The 19,172-nt window shown below is 39.0% G+C and overlaps 1 protein-coding gene across 9 annotated transcripts in view; it reads left to right on the forward strand.

Moving 5' to 3' along the window:
• Positions 1 to 17,518, forward strand: part of ARHGAP12 (Rho GTPase activating protein 12) — a 75,154-nt gene extending 57,636 nt beyond the window's left edge. For 5 of the 9 annotated variants that reach the window (XM_041487756.1, XM_041487774.1, XM_041487797.1 and 2 more), the window contains 9 exons: positions 3,654 to 3,758; positions 4,112 to 4,210; positions 7,152 to 7,260; positions 8,004 to 8,123; positions 10,990 to 11,088; positions 13,129 to 13,206; positions 13,988 to 14,122; positions 14,392 to 14,494; positions 14,914 to 17,518. In XM_041487756.1, the coding sequence (XP_041343690.1) occupies positions 3,654 to 3,758; positions 4,112 to 4,210; positions 7,152 to 7,260; positions 8,004 to 8,123; positions 10,990 to 11,088; positions 13,129 to 13,206; positions 13,988 to 14,122; positions 14,392 to 14,494; positions 14,914 to 15,088 (1,023 nt within the window). In that variant the 3' untranslated portion in view covers positions 15,089 to 17,518. The other 4 variants (XM_041487765.1, XM_041487781.1, XR_005956870.1 and 1 more) reach the window with 4 other exon arrangements.
• The last annotated feature ends 1,654 nt before the right edge of the window (positions 17,519 to 19,172 follow it).

A 19,172-nucleotide genomic window follows, 5' to 3' on the forward strand; every position in this document is an offset into this window, starting at 1 on the left:
ATCAAAAATTCCTAAATTAACCTTGTGTCTAAAATGATGCAACTGTCTTTTTCTTGTTTGTGAAATTAATTGTTCTGTATGTGGAAGCCTGGAACAGATAACTTGTGAACAGTTTGGTAGCCTTGTAAAAGGCTACTTATTATAAGAAGATCTGGATGTTTTTTAAAAGCATTTTTCACTCAGTTCTTGGTGTGAATGAGATGTATTATTGTCAAAGTGACAGGGCTTCATAAAGCAAAGAAAATGGTAACTGCTTAGAAGGTTTTATCTGTCAGCTTTCTGTAATAGGGCCATGTCCTCAGTGACAAGTATAGGGGTGGCAAACCAAGCCTGTAAACATCCCAAACATCAAGGAAATAGATCCTCTTCAAGATTCATCTAAGCAAACTCTTGTTGATGTTACACAACTGTGATTTCAGCCAAGGGTGTTGTGTACATTACTACAGTTCATCAATATTGCACTGCTCATTATGCAGGAGCTCAGATGCTTTTGTGTAAACCTTTTGCAATGCAAATGCTCCTATCAGTCTGGTTTCAAAACAATCCATCATTTTGCTGTGATGATAAAGAATATATTTTCTTTTTTTTTTTCCCCCTTTTTTTTTTTTCCCTGAAGCTGTAGTTTTGAAACTCCCCTGCCAGGCAAAAAGGTGCATCTGTCTCCACAGCTTTTTTTCCACAGTCCATACATGGATGAGGAGGACTTGGAATTAAAGCATCCTACCAAATCTAATTAGAAACAGAATTACAAGAATGTTAGGTGTCATTTGTACATCCAAAGTCTTCCCATAAATAACTTCCAGTTCTGTTTCCAAAGAATGCTAGAATGTGTGGTTTGTCCCTGTGCAGCCTTCCAGGACTTGGAGAAAATCCTGAAAAGATTGAAAAGGCCTTCTATTTATTGATGTCAGTACATATCTTCAAGGCTGTCCTTAAGCTGCACAGCATCCTCTCTATCTAAAGCAATGAAAGCACCATATTCTTTCCAAAGTTACCTCTCCCATACAAACAGCATAAGTACATCCCATGACTATGTTTTTTGTCTAAAAAAAGGTGTCAGAAGTGACTGTAGGACAGCTTCATATCTAGGACAGCTGGCAGCACCACATATAGACCTCTCCCTCTTTCTGTCTTACACTGCTGCCCTTTCCAAAATGCCCAGACAGCTCAAAAGAGGAATCCAGTAAGAGTGGTCCAGTGCAGGTGTCTGCTCAATAAGAGCTGGATTTTCTCTTGACTGGTGCTGGCTAGGTAGCACTGTTTTGTGAAAGCAGACTTAATATCTGTGTGGCAGCAGATGCAAAAGGAAAGGCTTTTTTTTGAACTCTGTCAGCAGAATCTGCTGGCTTCAGGAGGGTTCAATTGCCTTCAGCAACCTTTGTGTGCAGGTTGTGTGAGCAGCCCTGTGCAGCACTTGCTCCTGAAAGCTTTAAGGAGGGAAAGAGGGAAATGGCTGCTGGCATCTCATTTTCATAGATCTGGGAGCAGAAAAGAACCTTGACAGGAAAGCTCAAAGGAGAGCCTGCATGGTAAACTTAAAATGTCCTTGAATAAAAAGGTTGTGACAAGTATGTATGTAATGTGTTGGTATTTAAGAAGAGCTTTGCAGGGTAGCTGAATTATTTCCCTTGGTTTCCCTGTCCTTGGCTCTCACACAGCAGTTTGGACAACATTTGAGTGAAGGAGTGGTAAAAGTCTTTTTGCCTTTTTGGCTTTAGTTTTTGCTTTTTTTCTGTGCTCCTTTGAAATGCTCAGGGGAGTCAGGCCAAAAAGATGGGTACAGTGTAAAGCTGTAGGGGATAGTGCTGTAATCTGTCAGGTGTGGATTCAGCAAGCTAATGTAGTGGAGGCCTTTTCTTTTGATCAAAACAGCACTGACAGGTAACATTTTTTTTCTTGTTATGTGCTGATGTCACCTGTAGCAAGTCCTGTCCTGTGATTCTCAGCATCATGTGGGCCATGGTTTTAACTAATCACCTCCCTGCCCCAATCCTGTAGAGGACTTTGGCACTAGTTTCCCGTTCTCTCCAGTGCCAAACTCTATAAATTGATTTAATTTTTTTTCCAACACACAGCAAGATTGATCTAGACTGCCAGGAAGTGCGTCTGGGACACTTTGGATGTGTGTGCAGCAGTTATGGGACTTTCTCTTGAAAGGGCAGCTGCTGCCAGAGCCAAAAATGACCCAGAGATTGTTCCTGCAGACTGCTGCTGAGCTGGGCTTCTTTCAAAAGCTCTACTATGATTAATAAAAAATGTTCTTGGATGAGGTATCTGAGAATTAAGTTAGAAAGCGGAAGGTGGTGTGGATTTTTTTCCCAAGTGCTAATTATCATCCGGTAAATTAGAAGTACAGCCCTATTCTGATATTTCATGGGGAAAATAAAGAAGTTAAGATGCTGCTTTCTGTTCAACACTTCATTGCCCTTAGGACTCTAGACGTGGAGATTTTCCAGTGGTAAACAGCCTTTCTGAAACATAATTAGCATTAATTAACATCCATGCTGGGAGTTTAATCAGAAGCAGCAGAGTAGTCCTGTTTTCTGAACCATCTTTTCTCCCCTTGGGTATGGCTGTTCTTGCACAGGCTGGAAACTTGTGTTTGCAGCAAGGAGCTTGTCCTGGGGCTTGGGTCCCCCAGAGCTGTCACAGGAACTGCACTCACTCATCAAAGGCTTCGAGCAGAAATAAGAACATTTCTCAGGGAGCAGATGCTACAAGCTTTCCCTGGAACTACAGCAGGAAATTTCTGTGCTATAAATGAGAGACTTCCAGCTTTCCCTGTTCCATATTTTACTTGTCTCACTCGCAATTAGAACTTTTTGTTTGTGTGGGCCACTGAACTGGTTTCCTTGAGGAATTACATTTCAAAGCTATGTGGTGTATGTTGAAATCATAGTAAAAGTACTTTATTTTAAAAAATTCTGATACCTGGTACAAATGTGAAAGTAGGAGGTAAGAATAGATCCATGAGGTTTTCCTCCAAATTATTTGAAGGGTTACTTGTGGGTTATTTGGTCTTTTAGTAGACAGACAGTGAGTTCTGTTTACTTGGTAGGACATGCTCCAGTGTTGCAATAGAAGCACTACAGAAAAGTATAAAAGTGTTGGGGGGGGTAAATGTTTTAAAAAAATTACAAATAGAGAAATGTACAAACTGAGAGTGCTCTTTGAGTGTGGAGGGATGTGATTCTTGTCCAGCAAGCCTACTGTTTTTGGTTTGATTTTTGGTTTTATATGCAACCACTGATTAAGTGGCAGAATGTTTGGGGATGTTTTGTTCAGTTACTTATTAGCTGGTTTTGTTTAAAGCTTGGGACTATCTTGGCTAAAACCAAGCTACAGTCAAATGTTGTATGGACTTCTGCCATTTGTAATAGGAAAAAAAATCCCTGCTGGAATCTGATTGGCATTTAAATTTGTGGAATTTTGAGGGCTTTAAGCTGAACAGCTTGTAACAGACCTGCTTAAAGATTGTTCTGTGGAAGGTTTTTTGTTTTCCTGGTGACATACTTGTTGGTTGGTGGCAAAGTACTGTATCTGGTCTAAACTGTATAGACTATAAATAATACATATTATATTTAAAAGATTGTAAGACTGTAAAAAATTTCCTCAGGTTTAATTTTATCATCACTGTTCGTAATTTTTTCCAGAAGTTTGGTGTTAATCAGTCTAAGCCAGAATTTACAGTGGATCTCAAAGGGGCTTTGATTGATTGGGCCTCGAAGGACAAATCCAGCAAAAAGAATGTTATTGAGGTAAATTATCTTATTTAAATATAGACTTATATGCACTTCAATTAGCAATGTATGAAATTTTCTTTAAGCTTAAAATTAAAAACTCATAAAACTGAATTTTATCTACTTCTACCTGCTTAAATGTAACTGTTAGTACCTGCAAGAAATGTCCATTTTTAATATGTCTGTATGGGATATGCTTTGCAATTTTATGCAGACTGTTAATGGCTGTTCTCACTGGTAAATGTTCTTCAGTGTCTGTGTATTACCTAACAATTTTGCCAGTGAGAAGTTTAATTTGATTTAAGTGATTTTACTTTTGAACTGTAAAGTGTTTATCAGTTCTGATGATGTCTGGTTTTATTTCTTTAAAGCTAAAAACCCGCCAAGGCACTGAGCTCTTAATTCAATCAGATAATGACAGCTTTATTAATGAATGGTATAAAGTTCTTAACTACACCATCAATAATCAGGTATGTATTTATATAATGAAGGTTCTATTTTCATGGTAATATTATTTAGTAAACTAATTGATATAACAATTTCTAAAGTTTTGTGTGCATCTTCATTTACTGATTTTCTTGAGAGCAGGCACGTGTTTGAGGATATGGCAGTTCCTGGTGGTGGTGAGTGAAATATAATTAATAGTGGCAAAGGGAAAAAGATGGTCCACTGGCTTAGGACGCAGGAGGTGTGGGCTGACATCCATCTCAACTTACTTCTGCAGCCTAATACTTGTTCTGTCTCAGTGACCTGAAAGGTTCTGATAGAGAGGGAATGAAAGGGTGAGGATGGCCAGGGGACAACTTATTGACATACATTTATCAGCATTTGATTCTGCTCTTCACTTACTATGGCTGCACTGAAGTGCAGATTAAAAGTCCTGGCAAAATACTGTATTATCTCTTCTAATCTGACAGCACAATGCCAAGTATTTAGTTATCAGAGAAGTGCTCAAGCATTTGCTTGTGATACTGCCAAATAGGATTAACAATTTTTAAATTCAGAAGTTGGAGGAGATCTTGGAGAAAACACTGCTCTCTATCAAGTTTACTTCTTGTGTATTCTTACTTTTTAATAGTTCCAGGCTTGTCTGCTGTCCATAAGCTCAGTTTTGTTGCTTTCAATGCTAGTCAGTTACGGTCAATGCTTTGTGTGAGGAGACGCGAATCTTGACTCCATGTTTCAGAAGGCTGATTTATTATATTATGATATAAATTATATTAAAATTATATACTAAAAACAATACTAAAAGAATAGAGAGAAAAGGATTCATCAGAAGGCTAGAAAGAACAGGAATGGAATGAATAACAAAGGCTCCTGACGCCCAGAGTCCGAGCCAGCTGACTGTGATTGGCCATTAATTAGAAACAACCAACATGCACCAATCACAGGTGCACCTGTTGCATTCCATGGCAGCAGATAGTTATTGTTTACATCTCTTTCCTGAGGCTTCTCAGCTTCTCAGGAGAAAAAATCCTAGAAAAGGATTTTTCATAAAATATCATGGCTACAGTCAGTGGTTTTAATTTCTCTTAGCTCTGTTAGTGCTTTTCACTTATGGGTATTTTCTACCAAAACACAGCAGGCTAATATGAATGGTTGAGTTACTTTCTGAGCACTTGTAGTTTAGGTTCCTAATCTGCTGTCTCCTGGTATGGAAATGTCATGGCCCTTAATAACCAGGCAAGGCAGTGTCACCCAGTCACTCAGTGACCCCTTCTCCTGTCTGCTCTGTGTAACACAACTGAGGCCACTTCTTCCCTGCTTAAGAATGAGTGAAGATGGAAAGGCTGAGATATGCTGAGATATGAGGTATTACATGTTAGGCTGAGGAATGGTGGAATAAGGAGAGTTTATCAGCATTCTGGAGGAAGTGGTGATGTATACTGCTGGGAGCTGGTAGCCAAGAGACCCAAGACTACAAGGCATAAATCAAGAAAGTGCATTAGACTACCTGATAATTTGAAGCACTTAGACTTTGGGTTCAAAAATCCATCAGATCTAAAGCCAACTTTTAATTTTGGAAAGTTTATGGTAATAGTAGCTGTGATCTCTTTCCCATGGCCGAGGTACTATTGGTAGCATGACAAGATCTTCCTCAAAAGAAAGGGCAGATCAGATTCTGTTCTCTTTGCTCCCTCAGGCTGCTGTTGTGGCAATATCCTCTACAAGAGGAACAGCTACCTGCAAAGGATGTGGCTGCTCTTTTTTTAAACACAGAAATTTCCACATTATTGCTTTAGACTTGTTGTATAGTACAAACTAGATCCCAGGTGACTTTTTTCCAAAGCATTTCATAGTTTAAAACTACTCCAATCCTAAAAAACTTCAAGAGGGCTCTTGAAGACTGGCATAGGATCCTTAATGGGGACATTATTTGAGCAGTTGAATATATTGATCTGTGATGTGTAAAAAGGCTATCCAAGGCTTTTGAAAAGGAACAGGAATGAAGGTGTTTAAAGTTAACACTGCCCTATAGGTTAAAGTACATCTTAGTCCAGGAAGTCATGCTGCTGCTCAGTGCTCTGGAGTGCACAACCTTGCCTCATTTTTAGGGTTTCCTTCCTTGTAAAAGAAGGCACTCTGCAGTCAGATTTTGGCAAGTGCTTGGCAGTCCAGTTCACTTCAGTTGAAGTGAAGTAAGACACACAGTTTGGGAAGGGAATATGTTGTTCTGAAGCTGAGGAAGTTTCTTTCCCCATTTCCTGGTATGTCTGCAGTCACGCACGTAGCCTGGGCTGCAGGTAAGATCAGCAGACTGCTATCTGCCTCCACGCTTCATCATGATCTGTGTTTTCACTTGTCAATGTTTAATGAGAATATGCTGAGATAGCAGGAACACTGGGAAAGAATTCTAGACACTGGTACTGGTACTGGTTATTTTTCAGAGTGAATTCAGTGTGTGTTTTGACAGTAGTGAGATTTTCCAGTGAATAGTTCAATTTTCTATTAAGAAAATTGTACTTATAGAGAAAACAAATTGGGTAAATGTTCTAGAAATTTTTTCTGCTCTTTCAGTCAGGCATTTCTGTGGCAGACCATTAAATAGCTGATGTTTGTCTCTTGGATTTGGAAAATAAACCCAACCAAAAGTAATTTTTGTTGTTTATTGGTTGATGTAATGAAGTTTTATCATGAAAGTCTGGCTGTACTTTGTTCAATGTCCAGCAACATTTTCTTTATTGAGTCTTACAATGAAATAAAGAGTTTCTCAGAGTTACTCACTCTGCAAATCAGAGTGGTGTTGTCCCTGAAGATGTTTAACACCTAGAGTTCAGGAAAGAGCAAACTGGATGTCATTATAGGGAGAAAAATAGTGTATTGTAGACCTGTCTGCAGGAAATGTGTGTGTTAATGCTGTATTTTCTGAATTGGCAAGCTGAGCACTGCCTATCTTCTTAAATCCAACAGGTAATAGAGTCTGATGAAGCATTAGATGATGAAGTACCAGATTCCCCTGGAGTGGAAAAACAAGACAAAGAGAAAGAGAAAGAAAATAAAGACTCTAACAAACTTCGTTGTGAGTTGAAAATTTTCCATTAATTGATTCTACCAATGGCAGTTTTCATTTTCTGCATCTTCAGTATTATGTGTAAATAGGGAAGAATTCAAAAGGACTGCTAAAAATGAAACCATTGAAGTTTGGAAACAATCTTAATATAGTTCATTCTACTTCTTGATGCCACTTGGTAAATTTTCTTCCATATTTTATTAATCATACTTCAAAAAAGGAAGAAGAAGAAAAGAAGTGTGAAATGTATTTAGCTCCTGATGTATGACACATTTAAAACAGGGGAAAATAAGCAGTGGTGAAATTAATTATTTTCAAGGTGTTGTCAAATGTACAGAAATAGTATCTGACTTACCAGGCAAACTGTTTTCTCTCCTTTCCTTCCAGGCTCTATATGTAATTTTCAAAAATGTATTTATTTCTTTCAAGATAGTTAACCTAACGAGAGGCAGGACTGGTTTTGAAACATATCTGCATTTTTAAATTTCCACATCAATTCCATATGTAAGCTACTGTTTAGTTGGCTTTGCAAGTTTTTGGTGACAGGGTTGTCTCTTGGTAGTTTGAGAAATGGATGGTATTTATAAGGAGTTCCAGAAAGTTAAGGAAAAAATTAGGGATGAGTTGCAAATTCGAGTAGGTTTTTTGTGTGTTGGAGCATAATTTTTTTTTTCTTTTAATGTTGGTTCCTTGGCTGATAAATGCAGTGTTGGTTCTGTGGGTAGTAATGCTAAATATGTTTCTCTTTTCAGCAGTGAAAGCACCCAGCAATATAGACTCCACAGATCAGAAAAAGACCAAAACGAAGCTCAAGAAGTTTCTTACACGGCGCCCTACATTACAAGCTGTCCGTGAAAAAGGCTACATTAAGGGTAAATGAACCTTTTTAACAAAGGACATAATTTGAAAAGCTGAATTTAGTAGTTCATGTGTAAAATGGGGTTAAAATGGTCTAGTTTCAGAGTAAAATACATGTGTATAGTTGGTTTAACAAAAGTCTTGGATGTATAGTGGAACTGGTGATTGCTGTACTTCTGAGTGCTGTGACTAGCCATTAAACTGCTCGGAGGATGCCTCTCCTTCGGCTCAGTGCTGGCCAAACTGCAGTGAAAACTGGGGGCCCAGGAGCCCGTTTGGACTTGGACTCTCTAGCTAAGAAGCACTGCATTCCACCCTTCTGAGCTGGAAATCCAGATATCTGACCCTCATTTGTGCAAACGGGAAAGAACAGTCCTTTGGGTACAAAGCTGAGTGCGTGTGCTCACCCGTTTCACAAGGGTGTTGTAGTCTGTGTGGAACCAGACAATCATGTGCCATATCATAAGAAATTAAATATTTGGGAAAACCAGGATGAGGTTACATGAGTCTTAACTTAAACATCTTTTTCCCATTACCTTTTTTGAATGTTTACATTGTTTTAATTGTTTCACAAAGAGTGTTACAGATACTCTTGAATCAAAGTTATGAAAGATTTCTTTTTGTCACACTTGTAGAAATTTGAGAGAACAGTATTTGCACAGGTTTAAGTTAATGTGTTTGTGTAAACTATTGACTTGGTACTCATTGTAAAACTTTATTTATTTATTTGTATGCTTTTAGCAGGACTTGTAGGTGGTGTTCTACTAGGGTCAAAATAGCATATGGGTAGGCAAATACCAGACCAAATCCTTCTGTGATTTGCCTCACCGCATACTTTAACAGGTGTGCTTCTGTTGCATGTGGCATTTGATATATTTGTGTATCTGCAAATATAATTTACTTGTAAATGATGGAAATTTTGTTTGGAATAAGGGAGCATTATTCCCAGACTTTGACATTTTGCTCTGCTTTACAACTTAGTATTCATGTCATGGCTCAGTGACGTAACTTCTGACCTTGGCAACAGTGAACACTAAGCCAAGTTTAATTTGTACATGTGCGTGCTAATGATTGGATTTTTAATAAAGGCATTAAGGAATGAGGAGTTTGGTTTTCATTTAAAAGCATGGTGTAAGTTTTAAAAGTTGGATGGGCACTGTACAGCTTTACATTCATTGTATGAATGAAGAATACAGAGGTCTTCATTTAAAAGCCCAGTCTACTTTTGTGGCTGCTGCAGAACAAGCTTAGTAAATGGAAAGCTTGGCAAATCCAGTATGAGCAGAAAAATTAGTGAAAAGTTCTGGAAGAAAAAATCCACTTGAAACAGCATGCACTAAGTGGAGAAGGAACTCTGTTAAAGATTTGTTACATGGAAAACCAAAAGTACAGACATTACTTTTAAGATGTGAAGAAAAAATACTACTTCTGTATATGCTGAAATTATTGAAGTCGAAGGCAATTGTAGGAAATTACTTTGTTACATGCTACTATTTTCTTCTGCTACCTAATCTGCATTGCTTTACCTGCCACAGCTGCATGCTAGCCTGGCTTTCTGCTGCGTGGGCTTTTTCAATCCTTTGCTACTGATTCTGCTTATAAAGCTCGCTGCGTGAGTAGCTGCCACAGCACCGAGGTGGTGTGGACCACTGGCCTTATCATGTCTAGCTAATAATGCCATTAAATGCCCATTTTTGTACTGTAAAATTGATTTGGTGTGCTGTTTGGGTTTCCCAAAGCACTAGTCAAGATGCAAGAGTTGTTAATCTACTGAAATTATTGAACAAGAAAAATGGGCTAGATGCTGTGCATGATGCAAATGCAAGAGCGGTCTCTCTTTTGCAGAAGCTCTGAAGTAAGATACACCAGATTCTGTGAAGATGGCCACTTATGTAACAGAGTAAACAAACCAACAAACAACCCTTCCCTTTAAGAGTGGAATCTTTGCTTCTCAGTCACAAGACCCCATGTCACCCTCATGCATCTCTGCAGAAGAGGCCATCTATTATTTGGGCAACTTTGCTGAAAGCCATAGAAATGGATCTATCAAATGTTTTGGTGATAACAATCTGAGCAAGAAGAATTGACAAGCTGCTAAAATTCACTGAGACATCGCAAGATTCTCCTCTCTGTCCAAGCTAATTTTCATTTTTGCTCCACTTTGTGATGGAAAATATTCCCCCTGGATTGTGTAGTTTTGAAAATAAGATTCAGATTTACCATTGCCCATAAATATCTGTATTTAGATTCTGACCTTGCAGCCAGGTTGCCTATGCATGGTCAGATTTGCATCCATTCAGAGCTCTGCGGTAGAAATCTATCATTTACAAATTTGTGTCAGAACTTAAAAATGTCAGAAGACTCTACAATAAAGTAAATTAATATATAATGCTGTGTTAAACAGTGGGTGCAGTGAAAGGTGACATTTTGCAGGGTTTTTTCCCAAGCAGTGCCAAAAGCTTTCACTCTGGTTAAAGTTCACTATCTCTTTGAATTTTTAACAAAGATTGCAATAAATGCATGTTGAACTTGGGACAGGAATGGAGTGTAACAGGACACATTTGAATCCATTGCATTTCTTATAACATTATTGACGAAATGACTCTTAAAAGTATCACCTGATGGATTAAAAGGATTTCAGTGGCAAAACTTCCTTTCTTGGAGGCTCATGTTTGTGTAGCTGCTGACTCTCTTCTTACTGGGAGCTTTTCTCGCTGGGAGCTGCTGAGAACTCTTTTCAAAACTTTCCTATTTCCTCTCCAATGCTGCGACAATTGTATCCAGTAGACTTTGCCCTTTGTAGAGGTTTGTTTTAACCTGAACTAGTTCTGTCACTTGTGTCCTGTTCCACTGTAAATCAGTCTCTTTACTTGGTTCCAGATCAAGTTTTTGGTTCAAATCTCACCAGCTTGTGTCAAAGAGAAAACAGCACGGTGCCAAAGTTCGTGAAGCTGTGCATTGAGCATGTTGAGGAACATGGTATGGTTGAATTTTTTGTTTACAAATCTCTCTAGCTCACCAGCCTTTATGTTGAACGTTTTAATCTTAAAATGCTGTTGGTTTATTTGGGGAAGATAATCTGAAACTTGTACCTGGAGATAGCATTGGGTTTTCAAGAGTGAGGGCATAGGTGGGATCCATAGTGGGGAGAGGGGAGGAAATCTTATGTCTGAGAAACTAATCTGCTTCAGTATATTTCAAACTGAGGAAAAGGCAGGACAGCCTCCTGGCAGCAAGGCTCCAAAGGAAGAGGGATTACAAGAAGTAGTAGAAGAGCTCAGCTCATCAAGTCTTTTTTTCAGATTAAAAGTGAGACTATTGAAATGCAGCTATTCATTTTTGGAAGGTTTAAGCATGCTAACAGTCACTTCTGTTAAAACTTCCTTGAAATGAACTTTTAGGAAAAAGTTCTGTTCCTGCTCTGTGTATGTACTGACTGCCAGAAGACCAGCCTGTTGGTTTGATGCCCTTCAGCCAGTTACACAAATTGCTATATTTTATGCAATTCTTGAGATTATCAGTGTACACATTGACTCAGTTTTTGTTTGTTTTGATTGAAAATATGCATTTCCTACCTAACAACTGAGAACACTTTGTTTCAAAGCTACATGTGACATTCTGGGTTTTCTGCTGTAAAGCAAACCTTCACATTTTTGCTGAAAATTTGTTGGTTGTGACTCCAGACTTGGCTGTAGTCTCTGCGGGTTTTCTTTCCTGTTTCTTGCTGTTGTGTTTACCTTATCTCTTGGAAAAGATGACTGAGAGGGGATTATGGAATCTCCATAATCATCATTCAGATATTTACCAGTTCGTTAATCTGAGAGCATGTCCTTGAGTATCAGGGTAAGTTTTACAGGGGAATACATGTGAATTCTAAGGCATCTTCCACGGGAACTTCATTTAGCCTGGAGTCCTCTTTGTCAATGCTTCTATCTTATGGCCTGGGAGGGGAGAAAAACTGCTTCTGTTGCATTACTCCAGTTTGACAAACTGCCACCTTGCTTGTGGCTGCAGGCTTTACTCCATTTGTGATCTGAAGACTGTGAGAAAGGAGTTATTTTTCTTTCTTCCTTTTTTTTTTTTAATTTTTTTTTTTATTTTAAAGGCAGGACTGCAGTGAAGATAGTGAAGTTTTCCTTTTTTAAATACCTGAGGGGGAGCTGACAGAAATGAACAGCTTTTTTTTCCTACCTCTCCAACTCTTCCTCCTTCTACCAATACACTTCAAATCAGTTCTTTCTGTAAAGGAATGACTAGTGGATTTTGGGGAAAAGGGATATGTCAGATGGTGCTGGTAACTGTGCTGTGTTGCATCAGACAACTCCTTGAGGAGCTACAGGGACTTGCAGGTATTCTGGCAACACTCACCCTCTCAGTGGCACTGACTCACCTGTTGCATCCAAGTGGCTTCTCAGATGAATTCTTTACCTCCTAATCACTGCTGAATAACTGCAGTAGCAACTACAGAGACACAGTTTTCTTCTTTTCTGGTCAAGTGTGCAGTCCTGTAAAGCCCCGTGAGGGCTGCCCATTTTAGTTCTGTAGGCTGTTGGGTAGCTCTGAGTGTGCATGTGCATCATTCCTTCTCCATGTGGACCTGGTCACTTGACAACTTTGAGATGCTCTCTATGCATGACTTGATTGGGTTTTCCTTAACCATACATTAAAAATTGAACATTGTATCCACAAAATACCTGGTTATTGCATGTTGGACTCCCATGTATTCCCTGCCCACCCACAAGAGCATCTTAAACAAGACATCTGATCTCATCTGGGAAACTTGGAGCTGTTGCCTCATTACTACTTGAATAGGAAGTTTTAGAGATTACTTTGAGCTTGATGCTGCCAAACTTGTGTCAGCAAATTAAACCCCCCTCTGTTTTATATGCCCTGTCCATCAAAAGAAGCTAGTTTAAGTTTTTATTTCTTTGTTACAAGGTGGGTTTCCTTTGCTTTAATTTTGCTGAGTAGACCTATACATATATAAGTTATTAAAATGGATTTATCCCTTTGTTTCAGGATTAGATATTGATGGCTTATACAGAGTTAGTGGCAATCTTGCAGTGATACAGAAGCTGAGATTTGCAGTCAATCATGGTAAGCTTTCTCCAGTTATATTACAATGGCATATATTTTCAGATTGTTCAAGTCCATAGAAAGCTAAGGAAAAAGATTTCTCTGTAGTATATCACGAGAAATGACAGTCATCCTCGAAGTAAAGTTAGTTTAGAATTATAGAACTGACTATGTAACATACGTTACTTGAAAAACCTGATATTCTGGAGGTTTAGTTTCGTGTGGACCATAGAGGCATTGCTAGAACAGAATTCTAAAAAAATATGGTAATTGAATTTGAGGTAGGGGAATTATTTCAAACAAAATAACTCACCACCTTATGGAAAAACAGTAAGCATGTTAAACTTTCACTAGCATGAAAATTGTAAGTTTATGGTTTTTTTAGTGAGATTTGCTACTGCCTTTTAGTGGGGGGAGGGCTGAGCTCCTCTTCACTGTACTCTGTGTGTAAAACCCTTTCTTCTGGCAGTATCTTAGTGTAGCCCATCCAGAATCTGACCTCTCGTTTCCTGATTGACAGGATCTAACAGTAAATTTTGTGTATGTCAGCAGCTCCTGTTCCCTTCTGGAAAATGCCCTAGGAGTAGGGGAACTGTATATAGTGCAGTAGGCAGAGTTTAGCCATCTCTATCTGCTGCTGCAGCTCTGTATCCCAGATTGGGATATGGAATGTGCTGAAGTAGAGCAACTCTTCACTGCTTTGAAATCAATAAATACAGAAGAATAGTTGAATTTATTTAAAAAAAAAAAAGAGCTTTTATAGTCGAAGTGTTATCATTAATTATTTCCTTTTCTCTCTCAGATGAGAAGCTGGACTTGAATGACAGTAAATGGGAAGATATACATGTCATTACAGGAGCTCTAAAAATGTTCTTCAGAGAATTGCCAGAGCCGCTGTTCACTTACAACCACTTCAATGACTTTGTCAATGCAATTAGTAAGTCTGTAGAACTTGCATATGGTGTTTGGATAAGTCCTGTACAATTCTAAAAATTATTTTGGACGTAAGAAGGATGATCTGGTTGTGAACAGGGTGACTTGTCTGGAATTGCCTGTCCGTGCTGCCGGGGCCGGCCGGGAGGTGGCAGTGTCCTATCTCGGATTGGCACTACAAACCGTGGCTTTCCCTCCCAGCCTCTTAAATTTTATGCTCAAGCTTTAAACAAAAATACTGAACTTTTGTTTCTCAACCTCACCCTTTTGCAGAGCAAGACCCAAGGCAGCGTGTCCCTGCTGTTAAAGATTTAATCAAACAGTTGCCAAAACCAAACCAGGACACGATGCAGGTACTCTTTAGACACCTGAAAAGGTAAGTAACAGATAGAAGGAAAGGCTTTGTGTTGCTAATCCTTCCTTAAAGATAAAGAATCCAACTTAAAGTACCAAGTGAATGTTCTTACTGCATTTTTTTATATTAGACTTGATAAAAGCATGTATCAGTCTGTTTGGATGTGAGATTGCAGAGCACCAGACTTGAGACAGTATGTTGCATAGTTGTGATGTTTGCTGCCAAGTCCTTTAGAGGGACTGTGAGAGGACCAAGAATGACATTTCAAAACAAAACTTTTTTCATAGAGAGGGGAATTACAGCAACTGTATGTCCTAATAGCAAGACTACTCATTAAATAAATACTCTGAATAGCCATTTGCTTTGGGATGTGTCTTTTTCTGTCATCTTGTTGCCCTAACACTGATAAATCTCTTCTTGTGTACTGTTTTCTCTTTCAGAGTTGTAGAAAATGGAGAAAAGAACCGAATGACCTATCAAAGTATAGCAATAGTTTTTGGTCCAACCTTATTAAAACCAGAGAAAGAGACTGGTAACATAGCAGTCCACACAGTGTACCAGAATCAGATTGTAGAGTTAATTCTGCTGGAATTGAATTCCATCTTTGGACGCTGACATTTTTCTTGGAGAAGAAACTGGAAGTGATGGGTTGGCAGCAGTACTCCATCAGAAGGAAAACCTCTTGCTGTATATGATGTTTTATGTTTGTGGACCAAGCAGCAACTTGTTTTTTTGCACTTTTTGGGAGGGGAGAAACAGGAGAAATGTTTGACCACTTTGATGCAAATTAAAGACACTTCAGATTTCTTTGAAAAGTTCAATATAAAAAATGAATTGAAAAGTTTATAATTGAAAAGTTTGCCTTTTTAAAGTATCATTGGAAAAATTTAATATAGGTTCATACACTGGATTTCTTGGAGAGTAAAACTAATAATCTCAGACTGGATAATCTGGAATTTAATCTCAAAATTCTTCCATATGATGGGGAAAAGTCTACCATTTTTCCCAGTATGGAAAAATTCAGTGAAGTTACATCTTAAGCTTGTTTATTACAACGTACTTAGATTGTATGACAGTTTTCCAAGGGGTTTCTGCATGCCGTGACTGTCCTAGACTTGTGCTAACAGTTTGGTTTAGTTGTTCAAATCCAATTCTTCCCTTGCTGCCCTCTGTCCTTCTTTGTCTCCTGTTTTTCTGTTGTTGGGGTTTTTGTTTTTTTGTTTTGTCTTGTTTTTTTGTGGAGCTTTTTTTTTCCTTCTTTGTTTTGTTTGTTTGTTTGTCTGTTTTTTGGATTATTTTTTTTACTTCTTTCTTTCATCCTTTTTTTTTTCCCCAGCAGCCTCTCTGGAAGTTCTTTGCTGCTTCATAGAGCAGCACACTATTACACTATTTCAAACACTGAACTTGTAAGAATATCCAGCAATGGTTATTTGTCGTGGGGCATAATAGAAGTAATATTTAATAAACATGTCCATTTTTTCAGGGTATGTCCTAAGTTTTGTGTTATACTGATCTAAAGCTAAAGTCCTAAGTCAATACCGACTGTAACACTGTACTGAGTTCTTGGTATAATGCTGTGGTAGTGGAAGCTCATTCTTGATGTAAATACAGGCTGTCCTTTTGATTCCTGTATATAAGTCAGTTCCTGTATAGTTTAAGAACACTTTAGTCACACATTTCTAATCATGGGTAGATTAGCTACAGTAGCATAATGTTTCCAGTGGATGTCTGGGTTTCAGCAGGGAAACCGGTTATGGGGAGGGAGGGAGATCTAACTGTGTGCACTTTTAGATGTTAATTACATTTGCGGGCAAATAACTGTAATGCAAATGGTACTGGAGAAATACTGAGTGTGCTTGCTAAATTGTTAATGCACTACAAGAAGAGCCTTTTAGATTATTTAATATGTACAGGATACATTAGAAAAATGTATTATGAATTCTAACATCTGCAGATAGTGAAAGTCATGTTTTGATAGATAGATGTTTGATGGAATCCACTATGCTAAATTTAAGATTTTCTTTTTACATTAATGTAGAATAATTTGTAAAATTGGTTTTGAAAGATTTTGTTACAGGGAGCATGGTCTGCTGAAGATTTTTTTAAATGTATTTTTCTAGACTAACTGCTGTATCTGACATATTTGTTATGTCTAACCTGAATAAAGAAAACCAATAGTTCTTTTAGAGTTTACCATACCCACTTCAGACAACACGAGCCCCCTTTAAACAAGACCAATGTATCTTACCCCTTAGCATGGATGGCTACCACTTGTGACAAAGAGCTGTCACACTGGACTGAACTATGAATGCCTACTTTATAACCTGACAATTTTAGGAACTTCCCCGTCCCCTTCTTTAACAACTTGAGTTCTAACATAAGGTTCAGAGAGGGCATAAGTAATTTATGGATATAAATTTGCAGTCTTTAAAACACATCCCAGCTTGGAGCCCGCTGTACAGGAAACAGTTACGTTGAGGAGGGGATTGTGTCAGTAGCCTTGGGTCTGCTGTGTCCCTCTCACACACAGCCCTGGCTGGCAGCAGAGGGGACGTGTGGTGACACACTGAGCTGTAACCAGACTGATGGTACGAGAATTTCACGAGCATAGGGCTTGCATGAAAAGTTTTTGGAGATGAGCGAGAAGATTAGTAACCTTGTGGCTTTCTCAGTGTCTTCTTGTGGTAATGGTGAAGTCTTGTGGTTTGTTGCAAAGCGACCTGGGTGAGAACTGTGAAAGCCCTGTCTCAGAGGTGTGTTGTCAGCCTCCCTCTGGGCTGTCACACCGAGCAGTGCTGAGCCTGTGCCCTAACCTACTAGAAAATATCGACTGAGTTGGAATCTGTGGCTGTACATTATTCAAACCCTGCCTTTGGCTGTAAAGGAGGAATTCCTGCTGCTACATGAGAGGGCTTGTTCACTGGTCACCTTTTGTTGCGAGTGTTACCTTGTTCAAAGGAAGAATGCCTTTTTAAAGCTATTTGATTATGAGGATGTCACACTTTTCCTTGTATTCCCCAAAAATAAAGCATTTTGTTATTACAATATCTAGTATGGTTTTGTGCAGTGAAGTTGTCTTAATATTCTGATTTTTAGTTTGGGGTGGGGAGAGGATCCTTTTTAATTGGAAGAGTTGTAGGCAAACACTTGAGACATTCAGGAAGAGGAGGAAGTCCAAGCTGATGGTACATTTGTTGTGACCAACATGAAACTGTACATGTCACCACATTGGGTTTCTCCAGTGCTTGAAAGATCTTGTCTGGTTCCTGCAATTAGCTTTCTTTTAAGTAATCAACATGAGGGATAGGATCTGCACAAACAGGGGAAAGCTATGTGTATCAGATGAAACACACTAATTTTTTATATTCCTCAGTTCAGGCTCTATATCAGATTTGGTTCTGGTTTAAAATCAGTTTAAAGCCTGAATATAAATTTGACCACTCAAAGGATACTGAAGGTCCAACATTATGTATTGGTGCCCGGTGAAATTTTTGTTCCAGCGCTAGAGCTGTGTTCAGCTACACAGCAGTAGCACCAAGCACCTTTCAGCCATGCTTGATCTGTGCTGGTTACAGGTTTCTTCACTTTGAAGCTCGAGAGTGAAGTGGACACAGACAAGGCAAATATGCAGTCATTTCACATAAAGTAATTGTTTAATTCGGAGTTGCATGCAGGCAGCTTTATTTACTTGCAAGTGGATAGTCCTGCTTACTATCCAGGCTCAGGAAAGCCTCCCTGTTTTCACAGAAATCCATGATAAATTCCCTTTGTACTCAACTCCCTGTGTCCTGGCAAGCAAATCCTGGCCTTGCAGCATGAGAGAGAAGGGAGTTTATAGTTATAGGTAACACAGTATCAGTTTATTCCTAGGCAGAGCCCTGCCTTTTTCCCCCTGCAGGGAACAGCTTTATTTAGCCCTAAAGTAGTGATATTTTCAGAATCAATTGGTTAATTCATAAGGCATAACGTAACCCAGGCACAGTAGGGCATTCTGCCGGGCCCAGGGGGAGGGACAGCATGTCTGATGAGGCTGCCTGCAGCCGCTGGGGAGAGGAGAGCTCCTCTGAGGAATCTTAATTAGCCTCCACAATTGGGAAGTTTTGTGGGCAAGCAGCTGGTAGGACTGGATCAGGCCTTTACAAAAGTAGCCCTATGTGAATGTGGGGCTTAAATGAACATTTCCCCCCCCTCCAGCTCCCCCAGCATTCTTGTAAACAGAGCACTTGTAAAACAAGCTCACACTGTGTAACAAACCTACATGAAAGACATTCAGAGGGACTTGGCCTCTCAGTCCATTTTACTGCCTTGAGAATTAAATGGCAGCTCTAATATTAGTTTCCTACAACTTCCCCAAACAGATTCTAGTTTCTTAAGGTACTCAGCTGCTACTTTAAAAAAATAAAAGAAACCTGTGTTTTGTTCAGCAAACTCAGAACGCAAAGTGGAACAAGCTGGTATAGCGTCAGTTTTATTTTTCATAAAATCTCATTTTACAGCTTGTTACGCTAAAATGTATTGGGTTGGGGAAGGGGAGAGAGGCTCTGAGTGTGGGAATAAGTAAATGAGGAACACTGAAGGCAACAGACAAAGCAGGTGTGATGGACAAGCAAGATAGCAAAGAAACATTCACTCAGAACTGCAGGAATCCAGGCCAGAGACCTGGGAGAGAGCCAGGCTGCCAAGAGTGTGGGCTGGAGTT

The sequence above is a fragment of the Pyrgilauda ruficollis genome, unplaced genomic scaffold, assembly GCF_017590135.1.
Source record: "Pyrgilauda ruficollis isolate IOZ18807 unplaced genomic scaffold, ASM1759013v1 scaffold12, whole genome shotgun sequence".
Classification (NCBI taxonomy): domain Eukaryota; kingdom Metazoa; phylum Chordata; class Aves; order Passeriformes; family Passeridae; genus Pyrgilauda; species Pyrgilauda ruficollis.